General features: G+C 43.6%; 1 protein-coding gene across 1 annotated transcript in view; it reads right to left on the bottom strand.

The window, feature by feature from the left end:
• Positions 1-27,324, bottom strand: part of ANKLE1 (ankyrin repeat and LEM domain containing 1) — a 220,754-nt gene that overhangs the window by 159,692 nt on the left and 33,738 nt on the right. The window contains exon 2 of the mRNA XM_069648922.1: positions 25,186-25,338. Coding sequence (XP_069505023.1) covers positions 25,186-25,338 — 153 coding nt within the window. The remainder of the gene's footprint in view (positions 1-25,185; positions 25,339-27,324) is intronic.

Raw genomic sequence — 27,324 nt, 5'->3', positions numbered from 1 at the left:
GGAAAGGCGATATGCAAATCAGGCTTGGTCCCACCCCAAAAGGGGTCTCCCCAGACATGTTTCAGTCTCATTGGGCTTCATCACCGATTAGTAGCTTGGGTCTCTAGGTCCTGGTGGCAGAGACAGCTCTACTGGTAAAGAAGCCTGATGGAATCGAGCTGGCATCCCATGTCGTCAAAATGGTCATTGACACTGTAGCAGGTTAAACCAGAATGTCAACTGGGATACATAGGACATGGTGCTAGAGACAACAGTTCTATTATGAGGTCAGTGACATACCAGTTCATAGCCAGGGACTGTATCAAGGACTTGAAGGGGAGTTTTCTTTTCTCTAATGGAAGTGCTGGGGGCACTTGACAGTTCCAAAAGATTGACAGACACTCGGAGCGGCAAGTGTCCCATCAAAACTGACATCCCAAAGACCTGTGTATACTAATGGCGAGGAGGTTGGCAGAAGATCAAGCATGGGAAAAGTCACATGCACTTTGGCACTGACCACTGGCTAGTCGGGGTGAAAGGGTCTCTTCCCAGTCCTGCAGAAGGTCGAGACCCCTTTTTTGAAGACACTCGTGCAGAGCCCAGGAAGTTTCTGGTTGCAGGGGGTGCTCATTTTCTTGGGCACTCTCACTCCACAGTACATGGCATAGGTCCAGCAAGACTGAGACCACCGAACATGGAAGAGAACCTCAATGTTGTTCCGGGAAATTAGGGAGGGTACGATTCCTTTAATAGGCCCGTCTAAATCTTAGCCCTCTTAGCATCCTTGAGGGGATCCATGAGCTTTCGTCTGAACTTCGCTCCTACAATGTGATCGACAGGCTTTTGCCTGGATTTAGCCCCACAAGTGGAAACCTCAAGCCTGGCCCCAGTTATATCTCATAGGTGGGGTCCTCCATGTTTCAAAAAAGGTAGCATGCGCTTCTCTCCAGAAAGAACATGGCATGATAACCTGTTCTGTGGTTTTTTCACCACTTATGAGAGTTTGTAGGACACGCTTTTTGCTCACTGTACCTTTCACAGATGGGAAATATCGATTTGCATATCAGTCTTTGTCCGCCCACATAGTCAGTCCAGCACCGAAATCCATGTTGCCTACGGTCAAAGAAGGGTCACACATATCCCTTCTGGGCTAGGAGAACCCTGGAAAGGAGTCCCCAGGTTGGGGTGCTCTGGAAATATGTGCACTCACCTACTGCTGTTTCTTCTCGTCTAAGAACTCCTTCATGCGTTGCACCATAGGACGCATGTTCTTCCCAGTGCTGGAGTTGATGACCTTAAGGCTTGATGGAAAGAGCGTTGCCACAGAGTCATTGATCCAACCAGTTTTCTCAGCCCAAGCACAAGAGCGCGGGTCTGTGGCTGAAATCTTCATGCCTAGTGCAGGAAGAGAAAACAGTTTTACCCACCATAAAAGGAGGGAATAACCGGCTGTTAAGGTACTGTTTTTTTGCTGGCATAAATGGCTACAGTGGTGTCCCCGCGAGTCAGAACTACCAAGAGTATGCAGAAGTGGGATGGGATGTAGGGAATATGGGCAGAAACATGGCAATGGTTTAGAAAAAATAACAACGGACATCCAGATACCACATTACTGTTGCTGTAAATGATCTACTGCCCACAACTTGAGCATTGAAATGCAGGAAAGCAGATGGAAAGGCTGTAATGTTCAAATGATAGTAGAGCTAACACTTTAAAGGCAGCCAAGCTTCTCTGTCATCCCATAATACCAGTGTTGCATGGTACCCTGTCACGCAAGGGGGGCAGGGACCCTCCTAATTCTGGGGCAGACGGCTCACTAAGACAAAAGCCAGAACCAGCCCTGCTGAAGATATGTGAAGATGGAGTTGTGGGGCCAAGGTCCCCGGAAAACTGCATGTGCCACAACTGTCATCCCTAATACCACTATCCCCCCATACAGTTACTGTCCCCTTTTTTTCTCCATCTCACAGTGCAACTGCGAGCAACCATAAAACCTGGACCGGATCCAAACAAGGAGGAAACGAGAACCACCAAGACGACCCATGCACCTACACCACAACAGCGTTCTGTACTGCAAACAAGCCCAGAACTCAAAATCAAAGGCAGAACAACGAATTTCCAGACCTGTGGGACACAGAAAATCAGAAGAAACGTCAGAGACTGTTGCTGAAACTGACCAGCACCACAATATAAAAGGAGACAGAAGTAAAGGCAAAGTGCGAGTTGTACGCGTGAGGTCACAGAAGGCGGTGAATCGAGGGATCAGGCAGTGGACGGAGGAGTAGAGTGTTGAAGGCAGAGCCTAGTACCAGGGAAGTATTTGTACGAGAGCGTGGTACCCGTTGTGTGTAGTATAGAAGTAGGGCAGGAGGATGTGTAGAAGGGGGGAAGAGAAAGATATAGTGTGGGAGATAGGAGTAGGGCAATAAGGTCTAACTGCAGTGAGGGAGTGAGTTTTAGCAGAAATTTCGGCTAGTAGTGAGTGGGTTGCAAGGAGAAGGGGTTAGAAGAAAAGAGGGCGGGAGAATAATTAACGACTGTAGTGTAAGGGTGAGCCGGGCACCATGCACCTGATTTTGGACAAGAAAAGGGGAGCAGTGCAGAGTGGGAGAGTGGTAATAGTGCGAAGTAGGGAGTAGTAGTGTTAAGCAGGGAGGAATACGAAGGAGGATAGAGTAGAAGGAAGTACTAGGAGCAGGGAGAAGATAGTAATATCAGAGAGAGAGGGGAGAAAAGCGTTAGGACGTTAGGAGAGAAGGTGGGTAGTTTTGGTCGAAGGAGAGTAGTAAGGAGATGTAGCAGGGCTTGAAGCTCGAACAGCAAATTAAAACTGCACCCCTGTAGAACTAACCATTAGTAGTGCAGGGCCACACCCCAAAGTCCCTGAACGAGTTTAGATAGCCAGTATACTAGGGAACCGACATTAGTCAAAGGCAGCCATTGGATAGTACAGGTTACCATTCGGTAGCACTAACCAGTGATACAGAACTATTGTGTTAGGCGAGAGAGAGTGACTGCCTTATGGCCTTTGAGCCCAGATGCTACATTGAAGAACCAGTGTATCATTTCACTGAAACAACTGAAAAAACTTTACTGTAATGAATGGAAGGATTGGCCAGAGGTTGGGTCTAGAGTATAAATATTCACAAGTCATGGGAAAAGGACAAAATTGACAGAGAACATCAAGGGGAAATTAAGATCGTTCTTTTTAAACAAGGGCACCACACACACAATCGAATGTGCACAACCCACTGCCCCCAACTAGTGTATGAGAGAGGATCCTAGTTCTGGAGATGGGGGTTGTAGGTTGATAGGAGGCAGAGTAGGCCATGACAAGGCACTGCAAGAGGAGGCAGAACACCAAACAGAACCAAAACTAGCCAGGGTTATTGGAGGCCACATTTCTGAAGATCACCATGTCCCAAATAGAGTTTGGAGAGAGGGTGGCAGAACCATTGAAAAGTCAGGATCCGCTGGGATTACCAGGCCCTGTGGCATCAGAATGGGCAGAAACCAAACAGTAACCCCCCTGGCTGAAACCTGCTCAAATTATATCAGTGGTCGCAGGAGAGAACCACCAATTGTCCCTGTACTTCATAAAATGAAGCAAATGCGAATACACCAATACCAATACCAATACGTTCTGCTAAATGCCCTGGGGCCACAAGTCAGCACAGACACCAGCCACCCTAAGAAGAGACGTAAATGTTGAGGTTACCCCTGGGACCTGCTACAAATGAAGAAAATCTACACCAAGGTGAGGGAAGTCAGTGCAGACTACTGGGGTACCAAAGGATGGCACCCCCTTCAAAGGGGTAAACCACAAGGAGCCCGTGTCAAGAGGTGACTATATGCCATGCTTGCAGGATAAAGTCTTGTTAGTCAGCGGCAGCGAAAGGGCTGCAATTAAGTCTGATCGGATTGCCTGTGAGGAGTTATGCCTAGAATCCTTCACATAAATTTGTCCATGGAGACACTGATCTTTACCCCCAAGAAAACATCACACTCCATGTACTACTATGTCGATGATAGTGATGCCAGGTTTGCCCAAAGAGATGCTACTGGATACAGACAGCCCAATATATGCGACCAGTGTTTAAGGTCAAATCAAGGGCCTAGAAAATCTTTTCATGGGTGGAAGAATTAGTCCGCTAGAAAAAAGGGGGTTTGGGAGAACAGTTGGCAGTATATGTCAAGGTTCAGGTTTGTGACCATCCCAAGAGGAGAGGGCGGGGGGAGACTGGCACCGTCCTCAATCTGAGGCAGAAGACTCACTAACATAAAAGACAAAACTAGCCCTGCTCCAAATATGTGAAGTAGGAGTTTTGTCTCTGAAAATCCCCCATGTGCCAAACATGTCATCCCTGGTAGAACCATCTTCCAATGCCTCCCAATACAGTTGCTGGCCACAGTTATTTCTCTTCCCTTGCATGACTCCATCTCCCACTGTGCAACAGCGTGCAAACAAGAAATCCCGGACCAGATTCAAAGACGGGGGGTTTGGTAGAGAAATATGGTAACCAAGACCACCCATGGGCATTCATCACAACTCAACAGCATCCAGCACTGCAAACACGCCCAGACCTCACCACAAAAGAAAAACATTTCCAGGCCCACAGTGAAATAGAGAAAACAAGACTGTTGCTGGAACTATGCTGGGAGGGGCCTCAAGGGGGTTTTAAAGCCTTATACCTAGATCCTGGACAAAAGAAAGGCCCTGATGGGGGCCGTGTGTCAATGGAGGGGGGTGAGAGGAACAGAACCACCAGCTTCACAATATAAAAGGAGACCGAAGACCAGGCAGAATAAGGTGAGGTCACAGGAGGAGGTGAAGGTGGACCATGACAGGTGAAGGAACCAAGTTCTGGAAATTTGAGGGCAGTGCTTAGTACAGGTGAAGTCTCTGTGAGAGACAGTGGTACCAGTTACGTGTGGTGTAGTGTAATGTTGGAAGTGGGGGGATATGGAAGGAGTGGGAGAGAGAAAGAAAGATGGTGTGGGAGGTGGGAGATAGGAGTAGGGGAATGATGGTAGTAGTTTGAGTGACAAAGAGTGAGGCTAGTAGAGAGGCGTGAAAGAGTGGGGTGCGAGGAGAAAGGGATAGAGATGAAGAGAAGTGGGGGGCAGGTGAGAATAGTGAGCAACTGTAGTAGAAGGATGTGCAGAGCACAATATCCATGAGTTTGGAGATGAGATGGGTAGTCTTTGTAGGAGGGTAGTTGTAGTGCTGAGCGAAGGGGAGTAGTGCAGAGTGGGAGAGTAGAAGTGTCAAGGTGGAAGTAGTAGTGTGAAGAATGGAGTAATAGTACAAGGGAGGAGAGAGTAAGAGTGAGTAGTAAGTGCAAGGGAAAGGTAGTAACATCGGAGGTTGGAGGTAGGTGGCAAAAGGATAGAAACATCGGAGCGACAAAGGAGAAAGACATGGGAAGGAGAGGAGGTGGGTGGAGTTGGACTGAGGAGAGAAGAAGGGGGAGAGTAGTAAGGAGATATAGCAGGGTTTGAAGCTCATATGGCGCAATCCTATCCCACCCCTGTAGACGTAACATCAGTAGTAAGTCCCCAAGGGAGTTTAGTTGGCCTGCTAATAGATAGCAGGGGGGAATACTGTTTGGTTGCACTAAACAGGGCTAAGGAAGCCTGGGTTAGGAAGGATATCCCACTGGAAACGAGAGAGGCATGTCCCTAGCACCACCCCCCCTCCAACCACGTTTCCAGTTCCAGTCCAGATGCTACATTGAACAACATCTATAACATCTTTGCCTGACGAATAAGGATTGAGTCTTATCCCAACCCTCAAACTCTGCCCGCATTACTATTGCAGCCCACTTCGGAAAGATAATTTACAGAAGCAGACTACTCCAGGACAATGGGCATTGGTAAAAGCCAACAGAATTAAACCTGTATAACAGTTTTGACGACTTCTGCACATGGATGGACTCTTTGGATAACTGTGTAGGGAACCACCATATGATAAAGATAGATAAAGCATGCCAAACGGAACCTTTGCTATCCCCCCCCCCCCATGTCTCAGCAGCATGTAAGTGAACTGATTAATGGAAGTCAGTTGGCTCCTCCACTGTGGATAATGGATAGGGCCTCACAAACCATACAGCCAACCTCGGAAGATCTAAGCCCCGTCATCGGCCCCCACTCAAAGATTGGTCCTCTTGTTTCTCCCATTAAAGTAGGTAAACAGTTGCTAGGCCCTAATTCTTCAGCTTTTGTGGCTGCTAGGAAGTCCAAGCCAGGACGGCCTGTTTCGGGCCAACCTACGAATGCAGGTACTCTATCATCCATCTCCAAAACCTTACGTGTAAGGAAACTGTATGCCGGTGCTTAGGTACAAGACACTAAAAAGCATTGTCATGGATGACAGGAACTTTGTTCTCACCAATATAGAGAAGCCAGTTGGGAGAGTTGCACTAAAGAATAAAGTTCTTGCATGGCTGCGTCCGGGCCGGGTGTGGTCCGACTTTCAGACCTGAAAATACTATGCAGGCTCGAGATTAATGAGTGGTGTGCTCAGGAGAACAGAGACTGTGTTCTGGTTGGTTGTGGGGCCATCAACCTCCCAGTTTTCCTTAGCAAATGTAAATACTTACCTAGGGGTTCGTCTAACCTAAATCTTGTAGTGGGCTAATCCTGGGTAATAACACCCCTTGTGGAAAATGTTTTTTTCCTAAGATTAACTATGATTGTGGTGCATGCCCCGCTGCTCCTTTGATTGTGTATTTATTTTATTTTTACGTTTGTCATGATACGTTTTATTGTAGCACTCTGATGCCTGCGGGCTCCCACGCTTTAGAAATATATAAAAAATTAAAATGTCTCATTTCACTGAAACATCTGAAAAATCCTTACAGTAAACTGTTGCGAGTATCAAAAAGGATTAAAAGCACTTGAAACTTTCCACAAAGCCTCTGCGAATTATGAAGGCCATCTGTGGCATGAATCAATAAAGAAGAATCTCCTAATCTCCTATTTGCTCCATATTTTTTTCTCTGGGGGAGATGATCATACTGATGAATTTAATTAAAATGCCCCCAATGGGGAAGTATGATTACAATTAAGCAGCTTTTCCTTCTCCATCAGGTGTTCATCATGAATACTGAATAAAATACCAAGTACATCTGACAGGGATGAGAGGAGTGGATAAGAAGACTAGGAATAGAAGAATACCTTTGTTTAGCATCTAAATTAAGCAAGGAATGGGCTGGAAAAGGAACAGAGCGTACTCTAGGTAGCATTTTGCCATATTTTGGCAATCGGAACGTTTATTGGGGTGGCAGCAGTTGCTACCTTTCCTCTTTTAGAGCGAGCCCAAAGATTGGCCAGAAGAAGCCGATTAGCCTTCTTGTAGCAGAGCAATGCAAGCAACTACATTGATTGCTTAGTAGTAAGGAATTGTGTGGGAACTGCTCCAGTCATGACAAATAGTTGTTAGGACTTCATAATATCCATTATTCTCTCCGCATAGAAAATTAATGACCTCTTCACCTGTAGGGTGTGAAGGGATCTACCTTTTGTATGTGGTCATCAAAGAGCACAGGCAAAAAGAAAATACAGTGTGTTCCAAGAGGGGGACCTCCAGCGGACTTCTGCGGCAGCACTTGGGAGAAGGGGTCGGCAGCAATGGATTCAACTCACTCCAGCGACTCTTTGTAGTTTTGGGGCCTTTTTCTTAGCGCCAAGAAGAAACTAATGTTGCTGGTTGGATTCTCTTCGATTACTCAGCCCTGAACTCTGATGAGGGCCCCTTTGGTGAAGGATTCCTGGTTCTTGGAGGTCCACACGTATGCCTGCAAAGTTTCAGCCAGATTCAATCTTTGGAAGACTGTGCGCTCGATAATGATCCAGGTTCCCCAGGTATTGGGATTCTGCAACTCAGGAAAGTCACAGCAAGTCGGGGGATGGCCCAAAATGATGAAGGTCTTGATGCCGATTGGTCCCACCAGCCTAAGGGAGAAAGTCTTACTTGGCGAGTCTTCCCTGTCAATGTGAAAACAGGGTCAGCACCGGTGCAAGGCTTCACCAGTGCTTTCGCAGTCCTGGAAGGTGCCCCTGGTGTCTCTACTCGTCTTCTGCTTCGGATTCCTTGTTCCAGTGGTCGACTCAATCTGTAGTCCAAAAATCCTTGCCTTTTATGCTGGATCCCAGTCATTCACACACTAAGAGCGGTCATTCACCCGGGGGTTGGCTGTCTTCCAGGACAGCCAGCAGCCCAGATAGAACTGCTTTCAGCCAGGCATACCTCTTCTGTCACTCCCTGCCTTCCCAGACACATTGAAGCCTTGGCGGGTTTCAGCATTGAATCCCACCAAAGGCAAAATCCACAAAGGACTGAAATCTATTCTAAAGGATAGACGAAAACCCCGAAGGAACGGACGATCGAAAAATGAAGACACGGGCCATTTTGGAAAAATGGTCACCCATGGGTGCTGTACTGCAGCTGATAAATCAGCCTGCCAGTAACCTGCACAAAAGGTAATAAAATAATAAAAGGTTATAAAAAATAACCACTGCCACGTGCCAGTGGAGTGGGAGAGGGAGAAGGAGTTACAATCTAACCCCTTAGCACCGCACATAGTGTGGTGTGTGCTGGACTCACAACTGAAAAAGGTAAGCAAGATCGTTTTACTATTCTTGGGAACTGTAGTTCTCACATGAAAATGTATTTAAACATAAAGAGAAGTCCAAGGGGCTTTACAGTGACATATGGTGCTGGGTATCACAAAGCACAAAGCAGATGCCTGTATTAAACATATGGAGTTTACCAGATGCCAGAAAACAGTGAAAATATAAATCCCAGTCAGAGAAAAAGAATGAGTGAGTGGTTAAAAGATTTACTCACTCAGGAAATTAAAAAAGTCCAGAGTCCAGGAAAAGTACTGGGGGTCTCTAAGGTTAAAGGGAATTACCACAGAAACTGAACATTCTCCCTAACACCTATTCTAAAATCTAAGGGAACACCTCCTAGCATACACAAAACTAACACACTAAACAATCCATAAAGCAACAATAACAAATAAAAGCAATTAAGGTCTTGGTTGACTTCTGCTTGCTCTGGGCGGTTTCTGCTCTCCCAGAAATGTCCAAAGTCAATTCTTCAACTATGTTCTTAAAAAGTTGCAAAGCAAATAGAAAGTCACTCAAAAAAAACTCTGGATGAAAAGCTCCCTTTTCAAAGTTCCATAAAGAAAACAGCACCAATGGTAATCCTGGATAAATTTCAAAACAAGAATGCCACTTCCACTTTAACAAAACCTTTACTTTCGGTAGCGTCTTGTATGCAATTTCTCAGGATGCTTCTTTTAAGGAAATTGCTCTCTCCGACCACTTCCTTTTATCAGGGTTACTGTGAGAGCAGGCTTCTCTGTCTCAGACTGATTCTACTTCAACTTCAACATGTAACAGTTCTGACAAACTTCTAGAAAACCACAGTTAACTTCTGATGCTACAACTTGACATTGTGGAAATGTTAGTGAGCAACGTACACAAGACTTCGACATTCACAGTTTGGCAAGGCACTCTTCTTTCTTCTGCTACCAGAAAGGGCAGCCCAAGTCCTGTAGCTACCACAAAACCGGCTTCAGCCTCCGACTGCCACAGTGTCAGCTTTAATGCTGCCGATTTCTTATAACAAAGCACCCAGCTTCAAGTCCCAGCTTCATATGCACCTCTGTCTCTCCAAGGTTTACCCTAAAGCTGTAATGCCACTCTTCCAGTTTCATATGCCTTTGTCACCCATGTATCAGAGGACTCTGGGTTAGTATTCGCTTCAACAACTTCAAGACAAGTCGCTTCAGCTCTTATTTTGACTGGTTTCCTCTTTGGCAGGTTCTGCCTATTGGCTTTGACAAAGATTGTACTGCTTGAGTGTAACGGCTTCTGCAATACATGAATGTAGGATGTTACAAGAGTTAATGTTCACTTTACAATCGATGTAAGGTACACGTAATGACTTCTTGATGGTATACTTCAGCTTGCTACTTTCGTTCCCTTTTACAAAGCCAGCTTTCGTATTGAACAATGATCGGAAAACGGAATATTGCTGATCCCCGCCCCTCATCTGATCCTCCCACAGTACTCCACCCCCAGGGTCAGGATCCGAAAGCACCTGCCTTTCCCTGGCCACATAAGGGTCCCAGACCAGGTTCCTGGTGGGAATCCCATTGTATTCTCAACAATCCTGTCTAACATACCCTAGGCTATCAAATCTAACCACACAGACTACATATGAGTCTGGGCCCCCAATTCTGGGTCTTTTTTGGAAGCACTGGCACTGAAGCTGATGAAAAGGAGCATGTTTCATAAGACAGCTTCTGCTTCTCCCAAAGTCTAATCCCCTTTTAATCCTGTCCTAAGAAATTTTTAACAAATAGCTGCGTATTCTATAAACACACACTCTGGAAAACAGTTATGAACAAGGTTAGGCTCATCTTTCCCTGATGATTCCCCTTACTGGAGTGAAATGTACAAAATAATGCAGGCATGCTGCCCCAGTTATAGGTCTGGGGAAATGACACGTGGAGAAAAAAAAATGAATTATGCATCAAGTCCAGAAACATGTCTTAAAATCTAGATGAGAGGAGACATTGAGTAAAAGCAAAAATGCTGACACTTCATCTGAGAAAGCATTTATCTGAAAAGCTGAAGCAAGTGTCCATAGAACCTGATTTGACAGTCAGAAAAAGGAAAGGAACTCCAGTTGCCACTCTGGGGCACCATGGTATGCTGGAGCAGCAGTGCTCCATGTTCACGACAGAGTCGGCCTCATGGGTCTTTTTTTCAATGTAAAACCTGTGGGAAATGTTTCATTCAAAGCCACATCTAGTCTGTAGATGAAATGTTAATTATTTAAGAAAAAGCCAGATGGGCCTTGTGAAAATGTGTAGCTGACGGTAAGATCAAGAGTGTCCACTTTACTAAGGTTTTCAAAGCTCCAACACATTGGCAGGGATATTCAGTGTTTATGAATACTGACGACCAATGATGGGAAAAAGGAAGCATAAGGGAATGTGACGCAAAGAACCAAGCGAGGACAGTGAATGGTTGTGTGCGAGTGAGACACAGAGTCAGCCTGAAGTGTAGAAAGGGAGGCGACAAAGGGGTCTAGCCAATGACTCCTTCCCATATAAAATAGCCAAGCAGCAGCTTTCAATTTTGCAGCCTTGCATCATTGGGTGCGTCATCGTTGCCCTGAGAATCCATACCTAACAGGAGGAATAAAAAAGTGCACACAGAAGGTGAGGCCGCGAGGTCAATTCACTTTAAAATCCAATGCCATTATCGTGTACGTGAAGCTGTTGGTCGTGTTGACATCTTCCAGTCAAAGCCTGGTGCCAATGAGAACTCCCAAAGAATTGCTCTTAGGACCGCACAAAGTCACAAATGAAACAAAGCTCCAAATTGGGACGCTAGCCTAAAAAAATAAAAAGCAGCTCCCATCAGGAACAAGCTTATGGGCCCTCCATAGTGTTAGCGGTCTCGCCAATAATAGCTGCTGAACAACTATTTACTTGAGGCAAACTTTCGGAGGTAAGAACACTTCATAGAGCCATCAAATAGCATTGATGGAGGACGAATCTTAAAGCACAGGCTTCGTAGAGACTACAAATGAATACGCATTTTAGCAAGTGCTTGGAAGTGCTGTTGAGCTGTGGCTGCACCTTGCTTTGCCTATGCTACTTTCAAGAATTCAACTGGTATGAACCAACAACAGACGCAGTGCAGACTTTACTGAACTTTAATATAATTGTTAGCAAGCAATCCAGTACGTTCGTGTTCTTTCTTTCGGTTTTGAATTTTTTAGTGAAGACTCTGCTGGATCCTCACCTACCCAGAGGAAACTATGTTAGCACTGGCACACACCCAATTGCGCGCGCATTTTCATAAGTGAAGTGCTGTTGAGCTGTTTGGCTGCTTTGCATCTTCCTGGTGAGGCTGGTTTACTATTTTTATTTACAACCCGGCTTTTCTCTGCAAGTTCACACACGAAACCTCAATCACGTGACTGTTGCATTGTTTTCATTCTATATGCCTGGTACTTATACTCAAACTTGCCAACATTATGTGACCAAAAAGATGTAGAATTTTTGAAGTTTGGAAAATAATAATTCCCATAACAATAACGTCACAGGAAAATACAAAACATACAAACAGCACAACATGGAAAGATGTTCAAATGTTAAAAATGTATAATTCTGAATGCGAACACCAAATTGTCGGCAGATGCTGTGTGATGGTGTTACACTCTGCCACTTGCTTTCACTGCTGGTTCACCTAAGGTTTGTACCAGCAAGAGTGCAGGACAGAGTCACGCAGCTGTCGGGTCAGTGGATTGGTCTGAGTGCAAAGTAGTCACCTACCAGTCCACTGTATAGACAGATTAATTCATGTGTTGCATGCTCTGTCCTGGAGCCTGCCTTAGAATCACATACATTACTTGCCACTGGGATAGGTCACTGAAATCTGTAGGCGGTATGGCTGCTTCAAAAGCAGTAGCCTACTGCCTAAATCTGTAGGGTTGGCAAGAATGCTATACTTTTACCTCTGCCTTGCCCGCCGCTAAGGAGAAACCCAAATGCACACCCAAACGTGTAACTCACACTTTCAATCGAACCGAAGCGGTAAAGCTCCTACTCGGTCACGCTCTATGTCCTTTGCAAGTCAGTTTCAACAGTAGTCGCTGATAAATCTGGGTGTGCAGCTGCCGCTCCTTCGCCAACGCTATGCCAGGATAATGATCGCCGGACTGGTGATTTATGTACCTCGCCGGATTCCTTGGTAGCTGCAGGATTCACATTACATGCAGATACCCCCCCCCCCCCAGTGCCGACCTAACTGCCCTGGATATTTCCAATGAGATAGTGGCCTCGGTACAGGTTCACACGTCTGCTCCAGCTCTTTTTGACATGACAAAATCACCTGTCGTTTCCCAGAAAAATGTCAATTGTGAACTGGAACCAAGCTGTAAGCCCGAGCCAAGTGCCAAGTCCACTATCTTTTTATCCCCCCCCCCGCCCCCCTGCTCTATTAGATAATGGGTCGCTTTTGTCCCCTTCGATTCCATCTTCCTTGCCGATAACATCTCAATCACAAGTAATGTCTACCAACACATGACTCGTCAGTATTGTCTTTATCCTTTACAAACCCTACTCCCAGAAAGACTGCGGATATCCGATTGTCCCAGCCCTCTTCCCCACGAGTATCTGTTCACCCTTCATAGAAATTACTTTGCAGGCCATGAACACAGCACTTTTTTCCTTGACTAAATTATATGAAAGTCTTGAATCCAAAATAACTGCTCAAACTAACATAGTGGTGCAATCATTACAGTTGCACGCGTCCGTTTCCCCTAATGTTGTGAAGAATATTATTCCGTTCACGGAGAGCACTTCCTCTAAATCCTTGTTGGGAAGTTGACCTCAATTGCTCAGTCACGAAGTGAAACTACGGGCTCAACCGTGACCATGTCCACCTCTTTCCCTAAAGGAACTTGTGGTAATGAATCCATTGTAAATACGGCTATCTGCGCAACTTCCCAACAGGGAAACACTGTCAAAATACTTGACACTCCGTCCCAAACTAATATGTTGTCATCACCGATTGCATTGAAGCAAACATTTACAATCTTTTCTAAGCCAAAAAAAACCCTAAAATGATCTCCTCCAAACATAAAAACTAAGAATGTAAATCAAGCTCCCCCTACTAATTGGTTGAACTCTCGACATTTTATACACTCTCTGACATTGCCAAAATCAATCCCACTCAAACACCCTGCACAGCTGTCAAAGAAATATGCAAAACTAGCATGTCAGAAAAATGCTGCACACCAAAAGCAAACTGATGTTGCATCCACCCAAAGGACTCCTGCTGATTTACACTATTAACCCTTGGATGATCTGATGCAGGAGGTTGAAAGTTCGCAAGTTGTTTGCTCTACAAATCAAGTCTCAGATACCAAATTTAATTCTGCCCCTGCCATGGATAAACCTCATACTTATTTTCCCCATCATCAATGACACATTTTTCCTCTTAGAAGAAAGACGAGCAGAGATTGCAATATCAGTAGCCCTATTTACTGCCCATTGTCAAACCACCTCTTCACGATCTGAAGAAATGAGGCAAACTTCAACTACTCTAATTGCAAATGGAGCTTTTGTCCCAAAGTCCAAAAATGGTCTCTGCGCTACCAATACCCACCAACATCTAATTCTCCAATGCAGAGGTGGCTGCTTCCCTGTTTATGACCTAAATAGAACTAATATGCTAAATATTCTTGGAGATGTCCCGCTACTTGAAGATCTTACATCCTCCAACATAGCCCAAATCGAGTTCATAAATGACAATGATTCGTCTATTGTCAGACTATGGATGCAGTCAGGAATTGCTCTCAATATGAAATGGCAAACTCGTGAAGCTCTCTACAACTTGGGTTTCCTACTTACACACCAATCTTATGCTGAACATCCTACATCTTCGGAATTCTCAAACAAAAACTCAGAACCGAAGAATATCATCTCCAGATATATACCGTTAAAGGTAACTTGCTCCTAAGGTACGTTTCAAATGCTTCGACAAGTAGAACCAATCATGCCACTATCCATAAACAACCCAAGCAAATACATCCTCCAAGTGTTCCCTCGCCTGTTGGAACACAAGAGGCCATAAACACCTAGCGTCAACCATCTTTAATCCTTTAAATCTATTTGATATAGTTGCTCTCCAAGAGATCTGGCTTGTAGAACCTCCGGTCTGGGACAATTATACTCTTTCCTTACTACCAGCCAAAGCCCTAGCCAGAGGGGGACCCATGGCAGGCCTTCAAGTAGCGTACAAAATATCCTCTGGTCTTCAACTTTCATCCAGGTCTACCCCAAATATGTTTATGCAACTAGTCAAAATCAAGCCCCCGCCCCCACCCCAACCAAACCCTGCCATCAGTGAATATTTACTGGAATCACACGGGCATCTAAGATGAGATTTTCTTATATGATCTGGAGCTTATATTAGATCTTATCTCTAAGGACAGGTTGGTTGATTGTAAGATCTTGGTGGGGGATCTTAACATTAACTGTATGTATGAACATAAACCACACTCGACACGCCAATCTCTTAACCCGTTGGATTTCTCTTATGAATGAAAGACAATTAGTTATGGTGAATGGATCTACTCCGAATGACAACCCCCTTGTAACACCTGGAGAAGAGGTAACTAAGTAGTACTTATTGATTGCATCTTATTTGCGAAGATTAACAACTTTCAGGTTATACCAACATAACTTCAGCAATCATGACATTTTATCCATATCATGTCTCTTCCATATTCCTTTCCCCAATGTCAATCTTATACTCCGCCTTTGGTTATATCTAATGGGGGAGGGGGTGACAAAACAAAATGAAAACGCTTTAGATGGGCACTGAACTTGCTAAAGGAGCTACATTTCCAACTTGAAAATCCAACGGAGATCTTGTACCCTGAGCTAACGTATTCGGAAGGTCTATACATCGCTGCCTTACAACTCTATAAGCTTCCCACACCCTCTGCACCTCGATCTCTTTCTAAACATCTGAATGCTTATGACCATGAATTGCATACTAGAAGATCTGTCTATTGCACATCTAAGAGAGCCTTAGCTAATCTCCTGGCTCCAATCAAATCCACAAAGCTGAAACAACTTAAAACCAAGTATAAGAATTGGATAAGATCAAGGAAAGCCCTGATCTTACAACACGATGCCGAACAAATTCTCCAAGAATTGGCCTCTAAAAATTCAGCTTTAATATGGGGCCTTCTAAACAGGGCTAACAATGTCACACAAACACCCATGTAGATAAATGCTGTCCCTGAAGAAATCTGCAACAGATGCCATCATACCTTATACGCCCCTGCACCTCTTTGCGGCCCGGAGATGGGAATCACAACTCATGACAGGACAGTCATAAGCTTCAATGTGGAAGGCATTATATCTCCAAACATAGCTCTTTGGGAGCTCTAGGACCAGATGGCCTTAGTAATACCATGCTCAAGTGCCACCCTGAAGCCTGGGCTAAAATCTTATTTAGCATCTTTGCTAGAGTCTTAAAAACTCGCCAAATTCCTTCATCGTGGCACAAATCAATCATTATCCTCATGCATAAAAAAAAGGAGACCGGCTATTACCTGAAAATGACAGACCAATTGCACTACTTGAAGTACCAGGTAAACTATTCAGCCATCTCATACTTAAAGACTTCAACTGATGGATGATCAGCTCCTATTTCAACTTTAAGCGGTCTAAAATAAGGTAGTATATTGGCTTCAGCGTTATTTAATTTCTTTATTTCTTTATTTCAGATATGAGCTGTTTTAAGAAAATCATCTCTGACTTGGCCAAATTGTGCCTACAAGGAATCCCCGGTGTGTTTTATGCTGACAATCTTGTTTTACTTGCCAAAACTAGGGGACTTCAACAACTCCCAACTCAGTTGGGCAAAGTATGCTGATCTAAATCTGCTAACAGCGAATCTTGAAAAATCCAAGATATTGATATGTACGACCAGACAGCATGTCAAAAAGACCTCTTTCACCTAGGTTTTACAAGAGAAACCACTGCAAATAGTTGATGAATATCGGTATCTAGGGCTAAACACAAATAATCATATATCAGACCGGCCATATCTTCTTGAGATTAACAAGAAAATCTGAACAGCTGCCTCCCAATGCTGCATCCTGAATGCAAAATACGGCACCTTCTCCATTCTTCCTCTTAATATTTTATAATCAAAAGGCTGTTCCGACCATTATATATGGAGCTGAATCCAGAGCCTGGCGGGCACATTATTTTTGGCTAAAAACTGACGGTTAATTTTGGAAACAAGTTTTATCTCTTCCCCGAAGCCAGCCCATGTGCATCCTAAGACGTAAATTGGGCTTACTACCTTTAAATAGTCTATTAATGGGAAAATTACTCTTACTATACAGGGAAGTGCACGTTGCCCTCGAATCCAGGCTCTCTAATGTATACATTGTCCATATATGTCGGTCCGATAGCACAGAGTAGAGCGCTCGCTTTGACATCTATGCAGAGCGTGCTGACCCAGGTTCGAATCCCGGCAGGGCCAAACTCAGCCTTTCATCCGTCCGAGGATGATAAATGAGCACCACACACCGTGGGTAATAATAAGCAGCACTCAGATACCGGAGGGTTCGTAGTGCTATATAAATGCTAAATTAGTATTATGTAAAAACCACAAACCACAAATTGATGTCTATCTGGAAACGTAATGTTCTTGCCTATATGAGATATCTATATGGGATTCTTTGCTGCCGAAACAGGCTGGGTTTGTGTGTGGAGCGGACTTCCTTCTCGTGCTCCTGAACTACCTACAGGCACTGCGAGCTTGGCTCTTGCCTGATCTGTTCCGCTTCTTGGTGGAGGCGGAGTTTGCATAGACCACGTGGGTGATCACGTGACCGGCAGCTCAGTCAAAGCTGCGCTCGAGCCACCCTTGCGGCGTTAAGCCCGTGAGGGGTAAAGGGCGCTGACTGTTGTGCGGCTGTTGGGAGCTGGTGGGGCTGAAGTTGTGAAATATTGCGCAGAGGCCAAATAAGGGTATAGTGTCTAATTATTTTCTGGGGTACCTATTAAGCAGACAATCCGTATAGTATTTTATCATTAATTTTAAACAGATCGTTTTACATACATGTATGGGATTGCTTTTATTCTTATATCAGCATTTTTCATTTTAGTACTGCAGCGTGGGAAGTATCCCAGAGGAATATATAGTTCAGGGGGGTAGAGTCCCACCACAGGTGGTAATTTCTCTTCCACATCCTTCTCAAGTGACTCAAGTAGTTAACAAGGGCTCTGATACCTCTATGGTAGTAGACACTTTGGTAGTCCCCCAGGGAATTTCCACTCCTTCGGGTATAGAGGGCCCTGGGGATATTGGACCGGAGCAAATTAATCAAGTGGATTCAATGGCAGAGGTGGTGGGAGTTATAAATCAGGCTTTTTTAAACATTGAATCTAAAGTGAACTCTTTGGCAGACGAACCACTGGTGGTGGAGCGAGATTTAGTATCAGATATTTCTATATTAGCCCCACTGTTGACTCCAAGAGACCCTAAAAGAAAGATTTCAACAACATCAGTCCCTATATCTAAAGAATGCGGTTATAAGGAGAAATTGTCACAGTACCAGTTTAGCCAAAAGCAAGAGAGGGAAACTGCTCGTGGGGATGAGGCCACCTCGCAAAAAATTCAGGTTAGTGAAGGTGTCAAACTTGGGGATGATGACTCTATAGTGGGGGACCCAGTGATCGAGGATGAAGCAATAGAGGCTGAGGAGATAAAAGAAGTCTCCCAACAGGATCAGCTACCCCCAGTAGATGAGTTATCATTCCCAGTTCTTTATAGAATTATGGACTCCATGGACAGAGGCTACGACACATTGAACTATGAAATCCGGGAGCTTAGGAAATCAATGAAGGAAGTATTGAGCAAAGTGCATCTATTGGAAGGCTTTATAATGGCAACCTCAGTCTTCAATACCCCAAGCCCAAAAAAGGTGGTTAGTGAAGGGGCTGTGTTTGTACAAGGCGAGAGAATGGGAGTTAAAAATATGAAAACACAGGGGGAGAATGCTGAGTTAAAGGGAGAAAGTCTTTTGGTGGTACCTGAGGTATCCAGAATAGTCCTCCCATCGGTATCAATGTTGGGGAAGGAACAGGTTCAGGATAAGAAGATGTTGAGTAGTAGCCCAAAGGTAAAAAAAACAAGTTGTCCTAACAAGCTGAACTCACAGGAAAAAAAACCCAAAAACTGTAAGCTTCCACCCTCACAACAGAATAAAGGATCACGGAAATTCCTCCGTAATCTAAGGTTGGCAGTGGACAAACACATGCAGATTGATAGAGACATACTAGATCAGAGAAAGAAAGACTTTTTTATAAACAGGAAAGGGGGTAAAGTTAAGGAACTAATAAGGTTCAAGGAAGTCGATAGGGTTTCATCTGTGTTGGAAAATGTACAGGAGGGGGATAGTCCTTTCGATCTAAGTAATATATCTGTTTATCCAGTAGATATGGAAGAGGAAGAGATTGAGAAGATTAAGGATCTAGAAGCCCCAAAAAATATTGAATTTGGAGCAGGTAGAGGAGCTGGCAAGTGTTGTAATTTGGAGGAAAGACTGTTGGTTCCACTGCATATAATAGCAGGAAGGGGATTGGTGAATCCTCTGGTGGAAGTCCGGGAAACAGGAATACCAACGGCACCTAAATTATATGCAATTTTTGCGAAACCTGTGGTGGTGAAGGCGGACTTGGGGAAGTTGCCTCCACCCAGGGTTTCCTTAACAGTGCCATTACCGACCCCAAGATTAATGGAGGAAGTAGGTCTGGGGATTCCAAAGAGTACGTTTTTGGATTCATTGAAGGGGGTGGGGGAAAGTATGGGGCAAATAAAATCGCCCAAAAAATGGAATTCGAGGCAAGCGGCCAATTTGCAAAAAATGATGCCAGATAACGGTGAGCTATGTATTTTCTTGAATCGGCTGTTCGAAAGTTCAAATAGATATCCCTTAAATAGACATTATATCCTGGATTTGATGCAGGAAATCCCAAATCTGAAATTGATATCGTCAGGGGACATTAAGACTGTAGAATTTGTCTACGATGATTGTCTAGATACTGTAAGACTTCATTTAAGGTCACACCTAATAAGGGAAATAATAATGGGGGAAAGAGCGTTTCTTAGCCCTAGGTTTTGAAGTTACAGACACAGGGCCCTCAATATTGTCAACTCTGGCTCCCATTTATCAGGCAAAGAAGGGTATGATACAAGACGATACAAGAAGGAGATCTATAGTTCGAGAGGTTATACACAAGCTCCTATTAGTAGAGGGGTAAATCAAGGAAGGGAGGAAAAGCGTTTCCAACATACATGATGGTCTAATTGGTCATTAATTACATGGAATTCGAGAGGGTTCAAGAACATCATGAATAACCATGAACTTTTCTCGAATTTCGATATAATCTGTTTGCAGGAAACTTTTTTGCTAGACACACCTATGATAGATGGATTTAATACAGTCTACGTTAAGGCCCGACGGGGAGTAAAGGGTAGGCCATTTGGTGGACTACTAACAGCAGTTAAACGTTCTTTGGGACTTTCCATGCAGGTAATTGATGTAGACAGGTCGGACATCCTGATTGTACTCTTAGAATGGCAGGAAGATGGTGAGAGTCTCGTAAGCAAATGTTTTTTGGTAAATGTTTATTTCAGTCCCCTAAAAGACAAACTGGAAGAAGCCTTGACAGCAATTTCTTTTACATTAATGGGTGAATTCCCGGATGATGGGGCTTCAGTGATAATCGTTGGAGACTTTAATGCAGAATGCTTAGAAGAGAATTGGTATTTAGAGAATAATTGAAAGTTTGTCTGTAAGGAATCCCGGGAGAGAGGAAAGAGGATTATCCAGGAATGTGAGGTGTGGAACCTTAGCATTATTAATGGTAATATACAGATGGATATTCCGCCAGCTTTTACATGGCAGAATGGGTTGTGGAAATCAACAATAGACTACATTTTCACTTCCCATGATCTAGCCATAAGAGGAGTATCCCTGGAAGTAAAATCTGATATGGAGTGATCATTCCCTTCTGGAATTTAAATTGTTCAGTCCGACAAAACATGTTGAAACTGACATTGTGGGAGTGGAAATAAATTCAGGAAAGAACGAGGTCAAGTGGATTCCTAGGATTGCATCAGCATTCTTGTCTGAAATTGCAAACTTACCAGTAAATAAGGTGGCCCGTCTATGTACAGCGGAGGGATTCCCTACGATTGTGAGGGAGTTGTTAGGTAGGTTAACAACAGATAGAGGCTTAACCCAGATGGTGGCAAGGAGGAAGGGTTCCCACTCTTTTGATGTAGAAGTCCGGCACATAAAAAGGAACTACACCGAGAGGTGAGGTATCTCAAGAAATCTGCACCTCCAGGCTATATGGAAAAGGTGCGGATTCTAAAACAATCACACAGGAACTGGGTAAAAGGTAGAAAGTTTTTGCTATACATTAAGGATGCCGAGAGAATGCTGGCTTGTATGCTAGGGAATAGGCCAGGAATATTTGGGGACCTAATTAAACCAAAAGGAACACAAGATTATCTTCAGGCACATGCGGTCAGTGACATTGGTTGGGTGAAACATTTCACTGATGTGTACAGGGTGGAAGGTTTGGACCAATCAGTCACCTGGGCAGAGGCGGATTGGAAGGGTGCCCTAGAATGGGACTTGGAGGATATGAAGAATCTGATAAAGAAAAGCAAGTCCTCGAATGCACCAGGACCAGACGGTCTTTCTAATCTGACCTATAAAGGTAACTTAGTAGTATGGTCACAGGTACTGTCTACCTTATTTTCGGATATTCTGGCTAACAATTCGTTCCCCTCTACCTGGTCAGCAGCAACCTTAATCCTGATCTTTAAAGGCGGGGATAGGTCTTCTCCACTTTATTATAGACCTATATCCTTGTTGGATGTTTCAAACAAAATATTTGCGAAAATGCTGCTGAAAGCCTTGCAAAAATGGGCGGTGGAATCCGATTCCCTAGATGTTTTTCAGTCAGGTTTTCGGCAAGAGCTGAGTACATCCACTAATTGTATGGTGTTAGATTTATTAGCACACCAAGCAAAGGTCCAAGCACGGCCAGTATTTTTCGCTTTTTTAGATATTAGTAAAGCGTTTGACATGGTTAATGGGGCTTTATTGTGGAAAAAACTATATGATAGGGGGTGTCCGGTAGCTCTGTTGAGTATTTTGGTGGCTCTCCATACAAATAAATACAAGGATTAGAGTAAGGCTGGATGAATTAGGGAATTATTCCCCCTGGATTCAGACAAATAAGGGTTTAAGACAGGGGTGTGTTTTGGCACCCTTTCTCTTTTGCCTGTATTTACTGGGAATAGGAGGTTGTATGGAACTTGTAAAAACTTTCCCTCCAAGATTGGGTGCTATGGTTGTCCAATACTTGCTTCATGCAGACGACATTGTTATATGTGACCTCACAGCTATTGGGCTCCAAAGAGCATTAGTAGCCGTGGAGGGGTTTCTAGAGAAACTAGACTTATCATTAAACACTGCAAAATCAAAGGTTCTGGTGTTTAAGGGGGGGTAGGAAAAGTTGTAAAATAATGCCTTGGTACTTGAAAAATGGTAAGTTAGAAGTTGTAAATAAATTTGTATACTTAGGGCTGGTAATTTATGACAAGCTCTCAGGTCCTGAATTACAGGAAGACTTAAGGGTAAAATTTGCAGGGGCAGGTGTACAACTCCGAATTTTCGATGGGAAATTCGGTAGATACTCTCTTTTACCAGCACTAAAGTTATACAAAACAGTTAATCCCAAAATTAATTTATGGGGCCCAAACTCGGTGTCAGCTGATTAACTGGTCACAACTAGAGGGGGCATTATGGAAAGGCCTACTTCAACTCCCGCAGTCAGTTCCTTTAGCAGGGATTTTGTTTGAATTAGGTCTGTTACCTATAAAGACTATGGTGGATTGGGGTAAGCTTCAGTTGTTGGTAAAAATACTGAACCCTCCAGGGGCGTCCATATATGAACAGTTGAACCTGGTAAGAGTTTAGGGTAGCTGTAGGGTTCTTGGGGACTGGGTTTTGAATTGTCAATTGATGCTTCAACAGGCAAATATTCCAATGGAGGAATTGGAGCTGACACCGAAGGTCGCCAAGTTAAGATGGTGTAGATATGTATGGTCTAACCTGAGAACTGACATATTGGAGTATAAATGCTTTGGGGATCACTTTCTTTGGTCATGTAAAAGTTTTAATACTCCAGCTCCTTACCTTGAAAAGCACCCGTCGAGATCCTTTAGGACACAAGTGCTAAGATAAAGGTTGAATTTGTTACAAACAAAAGAAGTATTGGGCCGCTGTGTGGAAATTCCACAAGAACAGAGATTATGTCGGCATTGTAACAAAAATATTGAGACGCTAAAACACTTGTGTGTGACTTGCCCTAAGCTGGAGGACTTGCGGTCTTGTTTTTCAGCAGGCTTGGTTTTCTCCTCCGAGAATTAATTATGGAGGAGGATATTGAACTGTAATGAATTAAGCTTGACCATACATGTTTTTGAATTTTTAAGGAAAGCTGCAGTAATTTTATAAATGTTGGATATATGTACATTGGATTGTGTATTTTTGTATATGTGTTAAAAGTACTGTGGTACTGTAGAACACAATAAAATAAATAAATAAAATAAATATATGACTTTAGCAGATTTATACTCTGATCTCTTGCAATCAACCCCGGTCAGAGCAAAAGAAAAATGATGGCGGTACGATTAGATTTGCACTAAAGAACAGTGCTTGAAACATCAATACTTCAGCAAGAACAATTCTACTCTAAATGTTTCCACACCCTGGAATAGTATTTGGCCAAATTGCCATCTGCAAGATATAGAAATTTGTTTCTAAGATTTTGGCTCAAATTGTGGAAAACTAATGACATCCTAGCCAAACGCAGAGTAAACCCCAAGGGGAAGTACAAATGTAGATTTTGTGAAGATTCTAACCAACCTGAGAGCTTTAGGTCCCGACTTATTGATGAACAAAAACTGTTCTTTTAGTGCTTTTCGGATGACTACCTGATTGTTACATATGAATCTCTGTGGAATAAACTATTCAACTCAACAGATCCATCAGAATTGCTATTGTAAATGTTTTAATATCTCTTAATTTAGATTAGAACAATCTCTTATTTTCACCATTTAACTAGAAACTCCCAAGTATTCTTGCTGCAATTTTCCTCCGCAAGGTGAGTTCTCCCTGGCCCCCTCCACCATAGTTTTGGCCCAAAAATGTAATCTTGTGCTTTAAAAGCACATATGTGCACTAGGCACATGGGTTCCCCCTCCCAGCCTACCCGCTTCCTGGTCTCCTTTACCCCGCCTCCCAGTCCTGCCTCCCGACGCAATTGGCCCATATAAACAACGGCAAGCTCGGGCCAAAAGACCTGGCTGCCGCGCCGCAGCTACCACATTGCTACAGTTTTCCTTCGCAAGATGAGTTCCCCCTGCCCCCATCCACCATAGTTTTGGGCCAAAAATGTAATCTTGTGCTTTAAAAGCATGTATGCGCACTTGGCACGTGGGTTCTCCCGCCCCCCAGCCTACCCGCTTTGTTGTCTCCTTTTCCCCGCCTCCCAGTCCAGCCTCCCGATGCATTGGTCTGCTACGCTCTCATAACGGACCTTCCCAGGGCAGTCCTCTGACCGGCAGCCCCTGCGGCTAAGGGCCCCATGGCAAAGGGCGGCTTGTACAAGATGCAGATACTTTCAGAAGCCGCAGGGGAAGCCAGCAACCAGCAACCATCATCAAAGTAAGTGTGGCATAGGTGAGGAGTGGAGCAATTACTCTACTCTGGAAAACCCTGCCACTCAACATTACCTTACCTCTGATTTGTGATCATTAGCAATGCCACACCTAATAGAATTGTAAACATTAGCCTGCATCACATCTAGATAAGATTGTGAATGTCAGCAATGCTGCACCTAATTAGAATTGTGAACACTCTGCGCCAGACCCAGACTGGACTGTGATTGTTAGCAATGCCACACCCAATTAGAACTGTGGACATTGGCCTGCATCACATCTAGACAGGATGGTAAATGTCGGCAAGTGCCACACTTGGATAGAAGAACAAATATTATCAGTAACTTCAATCTAGAAATTGCTCCTGCTGCATTGGTTCATAAATCCACACAAACACTCCCATCCCTTAACATTATGCTTACTCTCTACTGTACACCATCACACAATAAAAATGAATACACCTTTTATTTCCCATAAATGTAACACATCTGAGAGCTAAACAAACTTGCAAGAGAAAATCAACACAATACCAAGATCCCTGAATGTATTAGAACATATACATGTAGAATGTTCAGATTTACAGTAGCATTGCTAGATTTCACTTGTGTGGTGATATACTTACATCACCAGTTGGCATGCAGTGCTTTAAGAACACAGCAAAGGTTTCACAGGACAAGGAAAATTTATATTTCAGGTTAAAAAGCAAACTTGCAGTGGACATGAGGAGGCATACAGGTCATTGCAAAGTTAAGCCAATGCCTAAAAAGTGGTGGAAACTGTCCTCCTCAGCAGGCCTACAAACGTTCTGAAATACACACACACACACATTACCTGGTATTTGGGTCACCACCATGCTGCAAAATAAAGTTCAAGCAGCGCAGCGCACTCTCCCGTTCCTTCCCGGAAGCAAGGTGGACTGGTGCAATTCCCTCCGGCAAGAGGAGATTGGGGTCTGCGCCCCCTTTCAACAGCGCCTCCACCTCCCTACAAAGAGCAACAGGTCATTCATTAGATGCCAGATTTAACGCAAACCTAGGACAGCGTTTTACAATAGAGGGGTTTGTATGTGGCAATACATTGGCTCCATAGATTGGGGAGGTCAGACTTCTCGCGGGCCAGTTTGTTTGCTGTACTTTCAAGGCTTGTCACTTTCCATCATGGACCCATTTTTCATTTTCTACGTTGGTGCTCGCTTCAGTGATTTCCTATCATGGTACCAGCTTTCTAACCAGTAGCATTACTAGAACTTGTGGCTTGTCTAAGTGGATCACTTAACTAATCATTTCAAAGTCTTAAAAATCATCAGGCTGTAAGATGCACCTCTCCATCGCAAACACATATTAGATAATCATTCCTGTGGATTCTGGTCACTGTTCATGTATTCTTCACATTTCTATTGCCAATTGGGCAGGTGATGTCCCACATATTTTACACATTGTGGAAAACATTTAAAAATATTTCATGCTCATTACCAATTGTATTATAGAGTTGCGAAGAGCACAATTAGGGCATGGAATGGCTGTGGGCGAATGCCTGTGAGTATCAATGGAAGGTGGTAGGGACGGACTAGCACAAAGAAATCTAAAGATTCCCAAGTAGAATGTACATTTAATAAAACAGCCGTGATCGAGGACTCCTAGGCATCAGGTAAATATTCACAAGCATGATTGCTGGTTGCCTTTCTACATGGAATCTCAGGTCGAGCTAGTAAATACAAAGAGGAGTAAAGTTAACTATTATCAAATACTATTTACAAAATATCCCTGGATACACGCTTAATATCATAGTCATCTAAATTATATCATTGAAGCTTAAGAGAAATAATGTGACTTCCCAAAAACAGATTTTCGTATCTGAGAAAATTAAAGAAAACATATCCAATTTGCATTAAATTATCAATAATGTTCTCAATTTACATTCAAAATTTCAATTCCTCGATTAATTTGACTAGCACGATATGTAAAGATATTCATGTTATTGATTTACACAAGGGATTAGGATTATCTATTCTACAAAAATGTCTAATATGAATAAATTGAATAAAATAATCTGTTCTACAAGGCAAGGTTGCTAGTTTACATTCTAGAATGAAACTGCTAGTCAAACAAACCTGCCAACACGTGTGTTTTGATGCGCATTTTCAAGGCTGTAGGAAAAAAACATTTATTTGAACACTGTGGTAAAATAATAGCGTGAAAAACAAAAACAGGGATTTTTAAATTCATAACTGATGCAGACCTTCGGTGGGGTGGGGTGGTGGTGTACAATCCTACTAACTTAGAAAATCAGTTTTTGTGATTTCAACATTATGTCGTATTCTAAAATAGCAGAACACCACAGACTTTGGTAAATGGCCATTAGTAAACACTAAATAGTTACTTGTTTAGCCATGTCAATCTCGAATCAGGAGAGAAAGTTCAAGTTGCAAGCCATAAAAACTCACTCGCCATCTCAGTTCCACACATACACACAGCACAGCATTTCTTACTCGGATCCTCAGGCAAGACCCAAGTATAAGCCACTTGCAGAGGAACCTATGGCATTCACCTGGTATTAGCCCTGGAAGGACTGAGTAAAACCCCCAAAGTGGTGATTATCCATGTCATTCTCAGTAGCATGCAACAAAAACTACAAGGGTTGAGGCTGGAACGGATGACCTGGTGGATCTATGACATCTTGGAGGTGCAGTCTAGGAGCATGAGAAAACAGATCCCCCGAATGATGCAGCTGGAGAATCAGGGTCTGCACCGTAGCAATGTAGCAACACAGGCAGCAGCTACAGTACGGTTTTACACTCATGTACTATAATAAGGTGGGCGTTCTCCAATGAAACGTGCCAATAGCATCCGGTAGCAGAGGAAAACATTGATTTACCCAGTTCAGGCGGATGGAGATGGCAGAGTACCAGAGGACAAAGGAGAACTGGGGAGCAGAGTTTAGGAACACCTTTATCCTTCATGCCTGTGCAGC

This window comes from Ambystoma mexicanum, chromosome 1p (assembly GCF_040938575.1).
Source record: "Ambystoma mexicanum isolate Mex_15411 chromosome 1p, UKY_AmexF1_1, whole genome shotgun sequence".
In the NCBI taxonomy this organism is placed as follows: Eukaryota; Metazoa; Chordata; class Amphibia; order Caudata; family Ambystomatidae; genus Ambystoma; species Ambystoma mexicanum.
This window is presented reverse-complemented; position numbering and strand designations above follow the sequence as displayed.